The following is a 13,095-nucleotide window of genomic DNA, read 5'->3' as shown; positions in this document are numbered from 1 at the left end:
AAATTGTCAAAATTTGATAAAAATAGTTTGCATACTGAATGTGGTATTAAAATCAGAAAACTACATTTTTGTAAAGGTCACTTTAGAAATTGGATAGTTGCTGAACACATTTACCCTCATGCTTTTTCAAATGGATACATACCTTGATTTTCTCCTTCATTTCTTTGATGAGTTTTTTCCTTTCCAATCTCTTGTTTTGTTTCACTTTCCACTTTCCAATTTGGACAGGAAGGAGGCGATCAGAAATATCTTGATCATCAACTTGTATAAACACAGCAGCATCTGGGAAAAGCCCATGTTCCCCCAGGAACTGGACCTCATCTGGATACCGTGGGAAACCATCTAATATAAAACCTGTGGAACTATGTGGAAATTTCATAACTTACTTTATTTGCTTAAACTATTCTATTATAAATATTGATTTAAAAATGAAAAAAAGTACTGCTAAATCTCAACTTTATATTAGATGTCCAATGAAACTTTTAAAAAGTTTAGTTTACTGTAGTATCTTTTATTTCTTTTAATAGTTCTACTTGTATAAACATGCTGCTTCTTCTCCCAAATGTATCAAATTAAAGTTATAATATTTGATATTTATAGTATAAAATTTCAATCAGTTTATAGACAATTACTGTTAAATACAAGCTTACTAAAAGTTGTGAGAAGATCACAGGGAAGGAGAAAGTAAGTTCCCTGCTTGGGATGAGTGCCCAGCCTAATGAAGGTGTCACCCTTTATGTAAAGAGTTTGTTTGGCTGCCTCTCTACCCCCACCCCTCTTTATTGAGAATTCTTTTAGTCATTTTTCTTCTAATGATGTTCCTTTTCATGAGACAATTTATACCCTCTTCCCTCACTCTTTTTGTAACCAGTGACAATTATTAATGTTTTCTTAGCTCATATGTGTAGGACGATTATATTCAAATAGGATCATCAAACTTGCCCAAGTATGATAAAACTTTAAGAATCAAGAAAATAACTTGGAATGTTAACACATTTTCACTAGGGAATATTTATAATACAATCAGGCTTGGAGAGGGCTTGCCAGGTGGCACAGTGGGAAAGAATCTGCTTGCTAATGCCGGAGATGCAGGAAACATGGGTTCGATCTTTGGATCAGGGATATCTCCTAGAGGAGGGAATAGCAATCCACTCCAGTATTCTTGCCTGGATAATCCCACAGACAGAGGAGTTTGGTGGGCTACAGTCCATGGGGTCACGAAGAGTTGGACACAAATCAGTGACTGAACACATACACAGGCTTGGAGAACTTGGCTTGGTTTAGTTTGGTCCCTTTTTGAATGAACTTATTCTGTCTCTCTAAAATTTGGTTTAATTATTTATATTTAAATATACATTTTCTTCTTCATATGAATAGGGTTTTCAAGAACATTTGATAGTTTTAGCTCTTAACTGGCATTTAGAAATGTTGTATCCTTTCTAATTAAATGGGCAAATTTATATATATTGCCTTAAGATATCTTTCCTTTTCTTCAGAGATGCCTTCAGCAAAATCTCTTCTGTTCGAGTTGTCACTTCTTTGTTAATGACATCTAAATCTTTACCTCTACATCCAAGCTCTTTTTTTAATTTTTATTTAGAATTTTCTACAAACTGCCTAGGTTCTCTATCTGAGTGCCCTTCAGGAGTTACATATGCATCATACTATCAAAAATCATGCTCACTGTTACCCTTATACATGGCTCTTCCTCTGACTCACTAGTGTCCGGGGCCAAACTTCAGACACCCTTCAACTCCCTCCTGCTTCTCACATACAGTAGCTACGTCTCGGCAAACCCTTTTCTGAATCAACATTTTCATTTCTACCATTATACCTCAGTAATGTAATGTAATTAGCTATACCTCAGTAACTAATAAGCTCTCTCTAGGATTGAGGCCTTTTTAAAATGTGCTGATTTTTTCCTAATTATAAAAGCAATATATTTCACGATAGAAAACAAGAAATAAAGAAAAGCACAAAGAAAGGACAAAATTATCTAATAATCTCACATCCAAGAGGTTATCAACATTTTGTTTTGCTTCTTTCTAGTTTGTTCTTCATTTGTTCAACAAATACATCTTTCCTAATCATGACTGAGCTTCCCTGATGGCTCAGATGGCAAAGAATCATAAGTAATTCCTGTGTATCCTCTTTTTTTAGTTTAACATTATATATTAAAATTTCTCATGCTGTTACAAACTTTTCATTATATTAAGTTTTGAGGGTAGCGCTAATGTTCAGCTATTTTATTTGGGCTTTTAGAATTTCACTTTTTACTTTTCTTCAATCCATAAGTTTTTGTCTTTTTTTTGTGTGTGTGTATGATGTGAGATTAAGAGCTAAGTTAATAAAGAACATTCCATGGTTATGTTATTGCAAGCAACATGCCTAAGTTTACCTCAACTATTGATCTAATTAAGGGAATAAGAAATTAAAATTAAAATGACTAATAATCTCACTTACTCAGTTAGATCAGGTACTAAGTAAAAGAGAATGACCAGAGGAGCACTGGGACCTGCTAGGTTTTTTTAATTCTCATTGATATAGCTTCCTTATCTCCAAAATGAGAAAATAAAAGTTCCTGTCCCATAGGGTATTTATAGGGATCAAGGAAATTAATATAAATACAATATAGAAGAACAGTATCTTACACACAGTAACTTCCATATATGTGTTTGCTATTAGCAGTACTGTAAATATCATTTCACTTTCTTCTGGTGGATATCAATTGTGGTTAGAAAATTGAGGCAAAGTTTTACATTCAGGTGACCTGTAACTCTTAAATTTGTTCTGTCTGGGATTAAGTTGTTCCTGGCTTTTGGTAAAGGTATAAGACTATGGACAGCTATTAAGTGATGTGAACAACAAATAAACATAAACAAAGAGTGTTGCTCACCAACCAGTAACATGGGGGTTAAATCACAACCCACTGCAGTCACCTACTGACAATGCACCCTGAGAAGAATTCAGAATGAAAAAAATAGGGTGAGGCATTCTGTCTATTGGATAAATGGGCCCCTAGATAGTAGACTGCATATCTCAGGAAGGATTTCAATGACCCCAGATTCTTGCATTTTCCCATACGTAGAGAAAGCACTAAAATCATTAACTTGGGATATTTGTTCTTCGTGATTAGCAGTAATCTTTTTATCAAGATGTATGCTTAATACATGTATTAAGCATGTATTTCCTAATCATGACTGAGCTTCCCTGGTGGCTCAGATGGCAAAGAATCTACCTGCAATGCAGGAGACCTGGGTTTGATCCCTGGTCTTGGGATCGATCCCTGGTCAGGGGTCTTGGGAAGATCTCCTGAAGAAGGAAATGACTACCCACTCAAGTATTCTTGCCTGGAGAATCCCATGGACAGAGAAGCCTGATGGGCTATAGTCCATAGGGTTGCAAAGAGTCAGACATGACCGAGCTACTAAGCATACACACACAGTCACGACCACACATTAGAATCCCCTGGGAGGCTCCAATGCCTAGGTCCCAACCTTGCACCTCAAATTTTAATTCAATTGTTTGGAGTCTCTGGCATCAGTATTTTAAAAATAATCTCCTAGATGTTTTTAATGTGTGAAATCACTAGTTTACATTAAAGGAGAAAATTCCTAACTTTATGTTGGATTACATTTTTAACTTTTAAGAATAAAGCAAATGGAAGTCAATAGGTGTATAAAAGTCTATATAAATTAAGATACCATATGGGTTCCTTAAACCACCACTCAGAAAGAATTGCTTCAAGGATTTCAGGAGGCAATGGCTCATTTTCTGTTAGGTTTAATCTGATTGCTTCTTCTTCGTCTGTAAGTTGCACTTCCTGAGGCTACAAACAAAAATTATAAAACAAGCAAAACTTAAAATTGTATATTGATAAATAGTAATATGTTACATAGTTAATATAAGACCTGTTTTTTTCAGGTCATTTTTTATACTGTTGTTTGTAAGCATTTAAAAATCTGAGTTCTTTTCTTTAAACTAATACTTAATATCAGTTCAGTTCAATTCATTCGCTCAGTCATGTCCGACTCTTTGTGACTACATGGACTGCAGCACGTCAGGCCTCCTTGTCCATCACCAACTCCTGGAGTTTACTTAAACTCATGTCTATTAAGTCGGTGATGTCATCCAACCATCTCATCCTTTGTTGTCCCCTTCTCCTTCTCCCTTCAATCTTTCCCATCATCTGAGTCTTTGCCAATGAGTCGGTTCTTTGGATCAAGTGGCCAAAGTATTGGCGTTTCAGCTTCAGCATCAGTCCTTTAATGAATATTCAGGACTGATTTCCTTTAGGATGGATATGAAATTATATTTATTATTGCTAAGAGGAGCTACTAGCAAGTAGCATGACTAATTTTGATTGTCTCATCATTTTTACTAAAACCAAGATCAGTCTATATCACACACCTATAAAGCTTAACTGATTTTTGTCACCTATCTTATAACTACTCATTCTACATCCTGATTAGAGAATGGACCAGGCAGGCAGTCATCTAATATAGTCTGTACATGTGTCCATTTATAGAAGATCATTTGGAAAAAAAGGGTTCAGATATATCAGAAATGATTAAAAGGCGAGTTAAAATAATGAACTTTCTCTATACACCCAGATAGAAACCACCTAAGAGATACATTGAGGGCAGGAGGAGAAGGGGTGACAGATGATGAAATGGTTGGATGGCATCATTGACTCAATTGACATGAGTTTGAGCAAACTCCGAGAGATGGTGAAGGACGGGGAAGCCTGGTATGCTGCAGTCCATGAGGCTGCAAAGAGTCAGACACGACTGAGTGCTGAAGAACAAAGAAAAGATACATAAAAACTTTCTTATGAGGGATTATTAGAAATTAATATTTTGAGATTTCTACTGGTGTGGGGGCAGATTTTTTATAGTATTATTAGTAAATAGAAAACAGAACACAATAACAGAAATCTTATCATCTAGATCAGACATCTCAAATAATATTGTTGCTTAGTCACTAAGTTGTGTTGGACTCTGCAACTCCATGGACTTTAGTCCACCAGGCTCCTCTGTCCATGGGATTTCTTAGGCAAGAATACTGGGGTTGGTTATCATTTTCTTCTCCAGGAAAATTTTCCTGATGCAGGGATTGAACCTGCATCTCATGCAGGACTACCCATCTGGGTAGTCCATCAAATAACAGCCCCAAATAAATGCTATACAACACTCTTGTCAGGGAACACTTTTCTGTTTTTCACTGGAGTCATGTAAAACTCAGTACTCTATATTCTAGATGAGTAGCAAGATCTGTATTTAATATATTGAGAAGATGACTCTTAAATTACTTTTATGGGCTATTTTTTATTTTACTTCTTCGAAATTTTATATATGGAGTTTTATACTACTTATATTCTACTCCCTCAAAGTAACACCAGTAAGCACAATTATCTGCAATGAAAGTATTAATATTCCTACCAGCTTCTTTGTATTTTCTTCCTCAATTGTAACATTGGCCTTAATTGCAAGCTCTTCAAGTTCTTGTTTTACAAGTTGTTCATCCTCAGAATCGTCCTCAAATTCAGGTCCAACTTTCTTTTCAGTTTTTAGCATTAGTTTTTCTTGAAGAAATTCTTCAAACTGAATATGAAAAATGCCCAATTTTTCTGCCAGCTGTCTTCCACAGACAGTTTTGCCAGAGCCATGGGGGCCGAGAAGGCATATTCTTAATGGTGGAGCCTGAAATAGGGGATAAATCAAAGATGGGAGTAGAGGAGAGGAACAGTGAAGAAGAAGCAGCTTTAAGAATTTAGAGAACCTAAGGCTTATTAACTGCTCTCCCTAAGACTGAATTATTACTTCACAAATTCAAGGATGTTTTGACATTAGGATACCAATTAACATGATTCATGGCATCAACCATGATCCTCAGGGAGCATCAACAAATACAGAGCATCTTGAGATCCAGTGCCAAAAGACATTTAATAAAATAAAATTAATTTTGTTTCTTTTAAAAAGTTTGAATTATGGAAGAATGCAAAGACATTTTCTTAGTACGATAAAAACACCACCACCACCACCAAAACCTCTCTACCAAACAAAAAGCCCACTGATACAGGAATGTTAGAGGTACCTTCATTAAATCTGTAATCTCTGTATTGGAGATAAAGTGAAAGTAGTGAAAGTGTTAGTCGCTCAGTCAAGTCTGACTCTTGCGACCTGTGTGGACTGTAGTCCACCAGGCTCCTCTGTCCATGGGAGATAGGGAAGCCCCCAAACCAGAGAATCCACAGAGATCCAGGTGTATGGACTGTCCATTGATGCTCAAGCTGGTCAAGAACAATGATGAGGTTTGGGATGAAGGAGCAGATAAATCTTTTGTAAATGTGGGGCAATGACTCTGATATTTATAGGTGACAGCAGGAGTGGGAGATGGTGATATATTTGGATGGAATGAGCCTCAAAGGGGCTGGCAGTAGTGGATTTTGAGCAGCAAAGGGAAGCAAGCACAGCCTCATCACCTTTTGTCCTTGTGAAGGAAATGTTCAGAGAAGAGTTTAAAGGTGTATGCAATAGCCATGAAAATGGTCCAAATTATCTGGAAGAGTTTAAATTGTGTTTTACATGTTCTGTTTAGCAAGGCATCAGTATTATTGAAAGTCTTGACAATATGTTTAGTGGCTGAGTCGTGCCCACCTCTTTGTAACCCCATGGTCTGTAGCCTGTTAGGCTTCTCTGTCCATGGAATTTTCAAGAATACTGGAGTGGGTTGGCATTTCATTCTCCAGGGCATCTTCCATACAAAGGGATTGAACCTACCTCTCCTGTACTGGCAGGCAGATTCTTTACTGCTGAGACACCAGAGAAGCCCCATGACAATATACTATGATTTATAATTTTGATCTTGTAATCCCAATGGAATTATACTAATAAAATAATTAAGAGAAAGAAAGAATGATATGCCCAAAGATTTCCTAAGTACTATTTCATATCCACAATGACAAAAATCACAATATTGTGGAGAAAAAAGTCTAACAAGAAATTAGATGTTAAAATGGTACATCAAAATGATTAGGCAATAAAATAAATCCAATAAAATTACAAGCAATAAATTCAACTGTGACTTCTTATTAAATACTTCAGCTAAAAAAATATGTGTTGGTTTGATGTAAGGCATTACTGAAGATATCACATAGATAATTAGATTATGTTATATTCCAAAAAGTTGTTCTTAAAACCTAGATACTGCCACCATACTGTTTTATTATATCGGTGACTTCACTATTGAGTAAAATGGTGGAGACTGGTAGCAAGTCTCTAAACAAGGATGCAGGACCAGTTGTCAGGATAGGGATATTGTTTTCACCTTTAATGGTTCATCATGAGCCACATACTCCTCAGGTTGCTCCAAAAACTTTTCTTTAGCCTCAGGACTTGAAAAGTAATAGATCTTTTCTCGATATTTAGCTGCTTCTTCTGGGTTGCCTGGTTGTAGGACGAAGTTTTCTTTGAGAGCCACTGGACAGAAGTGCTTTGTATCTCCCAAATGCCTTCTCTTCTCCTTAATTATATCTTCATTCTAGAAATATCATTCAGAGTTTGAAGAACACTACTAATGCACTGTTCTCATAATACTAAAGAGGGAATTATAAAAATGCATCTTTGAATAGTATTTAATCCATAACAATATCCCTTTAAAACAATCCACAAAAGACCAGTTTTTATACTATTTGAATTCATCAAAAAATTGGTTTCTTATATTCCTCTGAGTTCAAATCCCAAGTGTCTTTGTTGTATAAAGAAAATGAAGCAGCACTGAGAATGACGGTGTCCCGAGCCCTCTATAGACAAGTGTGTAATAAAAAACCCCATAATGTGTGGATGCAGGGTCACTGTGAAGTCAGTTTCTAAAATAAAATTATTTCCAAGAAGTAAAAGCTGAGTCAGGGTCACAACTTCTTATTCATTGAAAACAAAAATGGGAGATGTCTCAGGATTTGCTTTATTTCCTACTTAGTGGATATGTAATCAAATAATTTGGAAAAAAATTTGTTTTGTTCCATTGGAATGCAATAGGTGAAGAAACCATGTGTAAAGTCCCGTAGGGACTCTTGCAATGTATTTAAAGTAAGTAAAAGTGAAAGATGACCAGTTGTGTCCGACTCTTTGCAGCCCCATGGATGGTCCATGGAATTTTCCAGGCCAGAATACTGGAGTGGGTAGCCTTTCCCTTCTCCAGGGGATCTTACCAACCAAGGGATCAAACCCAGATCAAACCCAGGTCTCCTGTATTGCAGGCAGATTCTTTACCAGCTGAGCCATAAGAGAAGCCCAGGAATACTGGAGTGGGTAGACTTTCCCTTCTTCAGGGGATCTTCCCAACCCAGGAATCGAACTGGGGTCTCCTGCATTGCAGGCAGATTCTTTACCAACTGAGCTATGAGGGAAGCCCTATATTTAAAGTAAAGTATATTTTAAAAATAATTTTCTGTGTTGTACAATGCATGTTTGCTGTAAAAATATTCAAAACGTAACCACAATGCATGAAGAGTGACCATTTCCTCTCACCTTTCTCTTCCAGTACTGTCTTAACACTTAATCATTTTATGTGTATCCTTTCAGACACATTTTTCTCAGTATAGCTTACATATGTACATACAAAGACACAAATTCAGGCACAAATACATTATTTTTTAAGATAACAATGAAATAATACTTTGCATGACTATTGTACAACACACTTTTTCTCCCCCCAAACAAGATGTAAAAAACAACTTTCTGTAAGTGTGCAAAACTAATCTCTACTTTTCTTGTGTCACTCATTCAATTTTTGTGTCAGGGTTATGCAAGCTTCAAAATGAGCTGGAAAGTATTGAAATTTTTCTATGCTATGGAAAATTTATAACATAAGACTTATTTAACCAACAAGAAAAGCTCTATAACTCCCTACAGTTATTTTTGTTTGTCCAGCTTTTATCTTTCATCTTAATCATACTTTAGTAATTTGTATTTTGAAACTGCTTTTCATTTCGACTTTAAAATTTGTTAGTATAAAGTTGTAATTTAAAATGAACCTCTTTCAAAATCTGATTTCTGTTTCAAATGTTATTTACTACTCCTTCTTTTTACCTCATTTTACTTGCCAGAGGTTTATTTTATTGCTCTTATCAGTAAACCGATTTTTCATTTTTTTGAAGGTAGGCCTACTGCTTTTATTTGGTCTTTTTTCCCTATTTCATTAATTTTTTGCCTTTAATTTCCTTCTTTTTACTTTATTTGGTCTATTGTGTTATGCTCTTGTTCTCTAGGTTCTTGACTTGAATGCCTAATTAATTTCTCTAGTCTTTCTTGTTTTTCAATAAATGCACTTAAAGTAAGGTTGCCAGACTTTTAGCAAATAAAAAAATGAAGGCTCACCAGTTACATTTGAATTTCAGTTAAAAAAATGTGAGGTATGTGTGTAATAGTGATAAGGGTTGGGGGGGGGGGTCTTGGAGCAAGGGATTCTGGGAAAATGGTGCTCTAAAGACTCTCCTCCTTTCTCTTCCACCTCCTCAGTGTCAACTGCTACAGCAGGCGGTGGTTGGCCTCTGTAGACGTCTGAGGGCAGACAACCATCCAACACTCTTTACCACTATGGTCTGGATGAGTATCTGGAGACAAGCATCACGGGGACCAGAGCATTGAGATGGCAAGTCTTAGGAGGAATTATTCCTGTAGAAGTCTGTGGACTTCCTGGGGAATGTTAGCGTCAGCAACCACCACACTTGGTGGTCTCTGTGGCCTGCAAGAGACCAAGGAGAAGGTATAGGGTGGGAGAGTCTCCCCTGACCCTGCGTCTGCACAAGTATGAGCAATTCCGGTAACTGGGCTTGTCTCAGGCCTCAGCAACGAATAGGTGGCCTATCTGGCACTACATTCCTGAATGCTGAGGAGAAAAATCAGTTTGCCCTTCATAAATTTTGAGAATGTTGTCACCTAAAGCACCCCAGCAAGAGTTCTGAACTCCACTGAGCCAAAAAAGAAAAGAAAATAAAAGAAAGAAAGAAGACAACCACCCCTCTCAGGAAGCCTAACACACACTGGAAGAAGGGATGGCAAATTAGGAAGAGTAAAAGTGAGGACAATTATTATATTATCTATAGATAATATCTATAGAAAATTATCTATATTATCAATAAGACCATACTTAAAAATTTAAGTTTTGAACATTACAGACAGCTTGAGAACTGTCTGCAGGTGTAAGAAAGACACCATGCTCTTGCAGACCACAGCAGGTCACAGAAGAATGGCAGCAGAAGGTTGATTGAAAAAAGAGAGTCTGAACATTACTGGGACAAAACCCACACCCTTTAACCACCCTGAGAATCTCAGCATTTTCTTAGGATAATGTATTGAAAGCTATTAGCAGAATCACACTGCATAACATTTTTTGTTTGACACATACGTATTTGGATTTAAGTCAAGCAACAAGTTAATTACAAATGAGTGTTTATCTAACCTATTATTTTGCTTTATTGATAAAGACCAGAATTAAAAAAATCACTTCCTATTTTATTATTGACAGATGCCTTAACTAGGAGGCTATCACTTGAAAATAGTTATCAGAATTGTGGTGCCAAGGGAGTAGATTGGTGCCTAAAATGAGTTGTTCCTCTTTGAGAAAACTACTCGTTTTCATGCCAGCAGCCCTTCAGAGATGCCACTGTTGTATTTTACATAAAACACCCACTTCTGTTAAATGTATAAAATATTTCTATCTCTAATATGTATAGATTTTTCTATTCTCTTTCCTTTTTTCATGGGTGTAACATACTGTCTAAGTAGCTCTGGCATTTCAGAGGTCAAAGGAAGCTGAGTGGAGGCAAAATGTGTTGAAAATGTTTACAAATCTGAAGATGCCTGCTTGTTTTCTTGAAGTCTAGAAGTGCCAGTTACCACTCTGGATATGTGCACTTTCAGTGATGTGACCACGGGCAGTGAGCAGGAGAAAAGCCTCCCACCTCTTCCTCTTCCTCTTCTTCCTCTTCTAACTCCTCATCGACATCGGCTTCAGCCTGATAGTCTTCTGTTTCTTCATCATAATCTTCCATAGTTAACTCCCAACCAGCATGGTGAAAGGGTTCTTTCAAAAACAAACAAACAAACAGCTGGGAAGACATTTTTAGGATAAAAGCATATGAACATATTACGGTAGCAAGATTAAGAAAATTAACTATAGGGCTGGTCTCTTAGCTTACATGTGTAGGCAAACAGGCGTTTACAAATTCTTTACATGACGAGTGGCCAGTTTGGTCAGTGCTGTGTGTCTCATGGCTAATCTGATGGGTGTTCTAGGACAGTTGTTAAATATTTTAAATATCATCCCTGGGTATCCTGAATGTTTTACTTCATAAACCATAGGCTTTAAACTTTCACAGTACTTTTCATAATATGGCTTGCTCATGACAATAAGTGTTATGATTACTGCAGCCCTTACTTTCCATAATTTCAACGACTTTTTGAAGTAGTTCCTCTGGAGTTTTGCCAGCAATCTCCAGGTTTAAAATTTGAGTAGAAGAGTCACCGATAGCTGTTTCCACCTGTTTCCACGCAGCATAGAAAGAGCTGACATTCTCTCTAATTGAATCCATTTCAGGAACATCAGGATAACCATCTTCTGGAAATTCAGGTAGTAGAACTTTGGAGTAAAGGTTAAAAGAAAAAAGAGCCTTCAAGCATATATCTTTAGCTATATTGCCAAAATAATTTATAATACTTTTTAAACATTTGAAAAAAATAAACTTAGAGTTCTAAGCAATAATATGCATTTATAAATTCATATTTCAACTATGCTTTGTTCATTGTTTTGGCTGTAGATGAATTGTTACTTATAAATAAAATCCAAATTATTTAGATAATTAACATGAATTTCATATGGCAACTTTGTTAATAAAAGTAGAACATAAAATTTGTTGAAAAACTGTTATAAGTTGGCTAGATACACTTTTAACATAATAAGTCAGATAAATATAACACACATCAACCTGCATACAACTGGCATAGAAAGAAATAAGTAGGAAATTGGTTTTATGCCTAAATTGTAAGAGAATATGAAAAGCACTTCTATGCACTACTTTTATTTTATAATCTAACCTGTTTCAGGTAATTCTTTAGTTTCCAGGCCCTCTCCGGATCCTTTTGGAAATTCTGCTCCAACTGTAGCATCCTCAGGAGGCTCAGATACTTAAAAAAATATCTAATAGTTAGTGTTCGAGTTTTAAAAACATTATTCCTTTATGAAAATTTTGGCACAAAGAAAATTTTGAAAGTTTAAATTGTATATACTATGTCAAATTGATAATACAGTTCTCATTAGGTAGAGTACTGCTGCTGCTAAGTCGCGTCAGTCGTGTCCGACTCTGTGCGACCCCATAGACAGCAGCCCACTAGGCTCCTCTGTCCCTGGGATTCTCCAGGCAAGAACACTGGAGTGGGTTGCCATTTCCTTCCCCAGTGCACGAAAAGTGAAAAGTGAAATTGAAGTCGATCAGTCATGTCCAACTCTTAGCGACCCCATGGACTGCAGCCTACCAGGCTCCTCCATCCATGGGATTGTCCAGGCAAGAGTACTGGAGTGGGTCTCTGGTACCTTCTCCAATTAGGTAAAGTACTGATTTCCCCTAAAACCGAGTTCCCCTGCTGAGTTTATGATTAATCTCTTTATTCAAAATGTTATTCCCTTTCTTGTCCCCTCTGACCTCATTTCTGTGCTAGGTGAACACTAATCAACCAGAATCAGATAACACCATTAATGTACATATTCAGGTTGTTTCTCCAGGGCAAGATGAGCTAACAGATCCCTGGATCATGAATCACCAGATACTCATAAAAAGATTCATAAACTCTAGGCATCCTGACCCCCAAAACAATGATAAAGAAATGTCACAGGATGATGATTAACTGCAGATTCTTTATTCTTCCCCCTTGTGCATGAGCTAAGTTGCTTCATTCGTGTCCAACTCTTTGCAGCCCTATGGACTGCAGCCCACCAGGCTCCTCTGTCCATGGGATTCTCCAGGCAAGAATACTGGAGTGGGTTGCCATGCCCTCCTCCAGGGGATCTTCCTGACCCAGGGATCGAACCCATGTC

The 13,095-nt window shown here is 36.8% G+C and overlaps 1 protein-coding gene across 2 annotated transcripts in view; it reads right to left on the bottom strand.

Annotated features, from left to right (window-relative positions):
* AK9 (adenylate kinase 9) overlaps positions 1-13,095 on the bottom strand; it is a 111,745-nt gene that overhangs the window by 33,569 nt on the left and 65,081 nt on the right. For both annotated transcript variants that reach the window (XM_070449975.1, XM_070449976.1), the window contains 7 exons: positions 12,099-12,188; positions 11,443-11,643; positions 10,967-11,088; positions 7,330-7,542; positions 5,442-5,702; positions 3,705-3,829; positions 143-362 (listed from right to left, as the gene is read on the bottom strand). In XM_070449975.1, coding sequence (XP_070306076.1) covers positions 143-362; positions 3,705-3,829; positions 5,442-5,702; positions 7,330-7,542; positions 10,967-11,088; positions 11,443-11,643; positions 12,099-12,188 — 1,232 coding nt within the window. The remainder of the gene's footprint in view (positions 1-142; positions 363-3,704; positions 3,830-5,441; positions 5,703-7,329; positions 7,543-10,966; positions 11,089-11,442; positions 11,644-12,098; positions 12,189-13,095) is intronic.

The sequence above is a fragment of the Odocoileus virginianus genome, chromosome 19 (assembly GCF_023699985.2).
Source record: "Odocoileus virginianus isolate 20LAN1187 ecotype Illinois chromosome 19, Ovbor_1.2, whole genome shotgun sequence".
NCBI lineage: Eukaryota > Metazoa > Chordata > Mammalia > Artiodactyla > Cervidae > Odocoileus > Odocoileus virginianus.
Note: the sequence above shows the minus strand (reverse complement) of the source record. Positions and strands in the feature narration are given on the sequence as shown.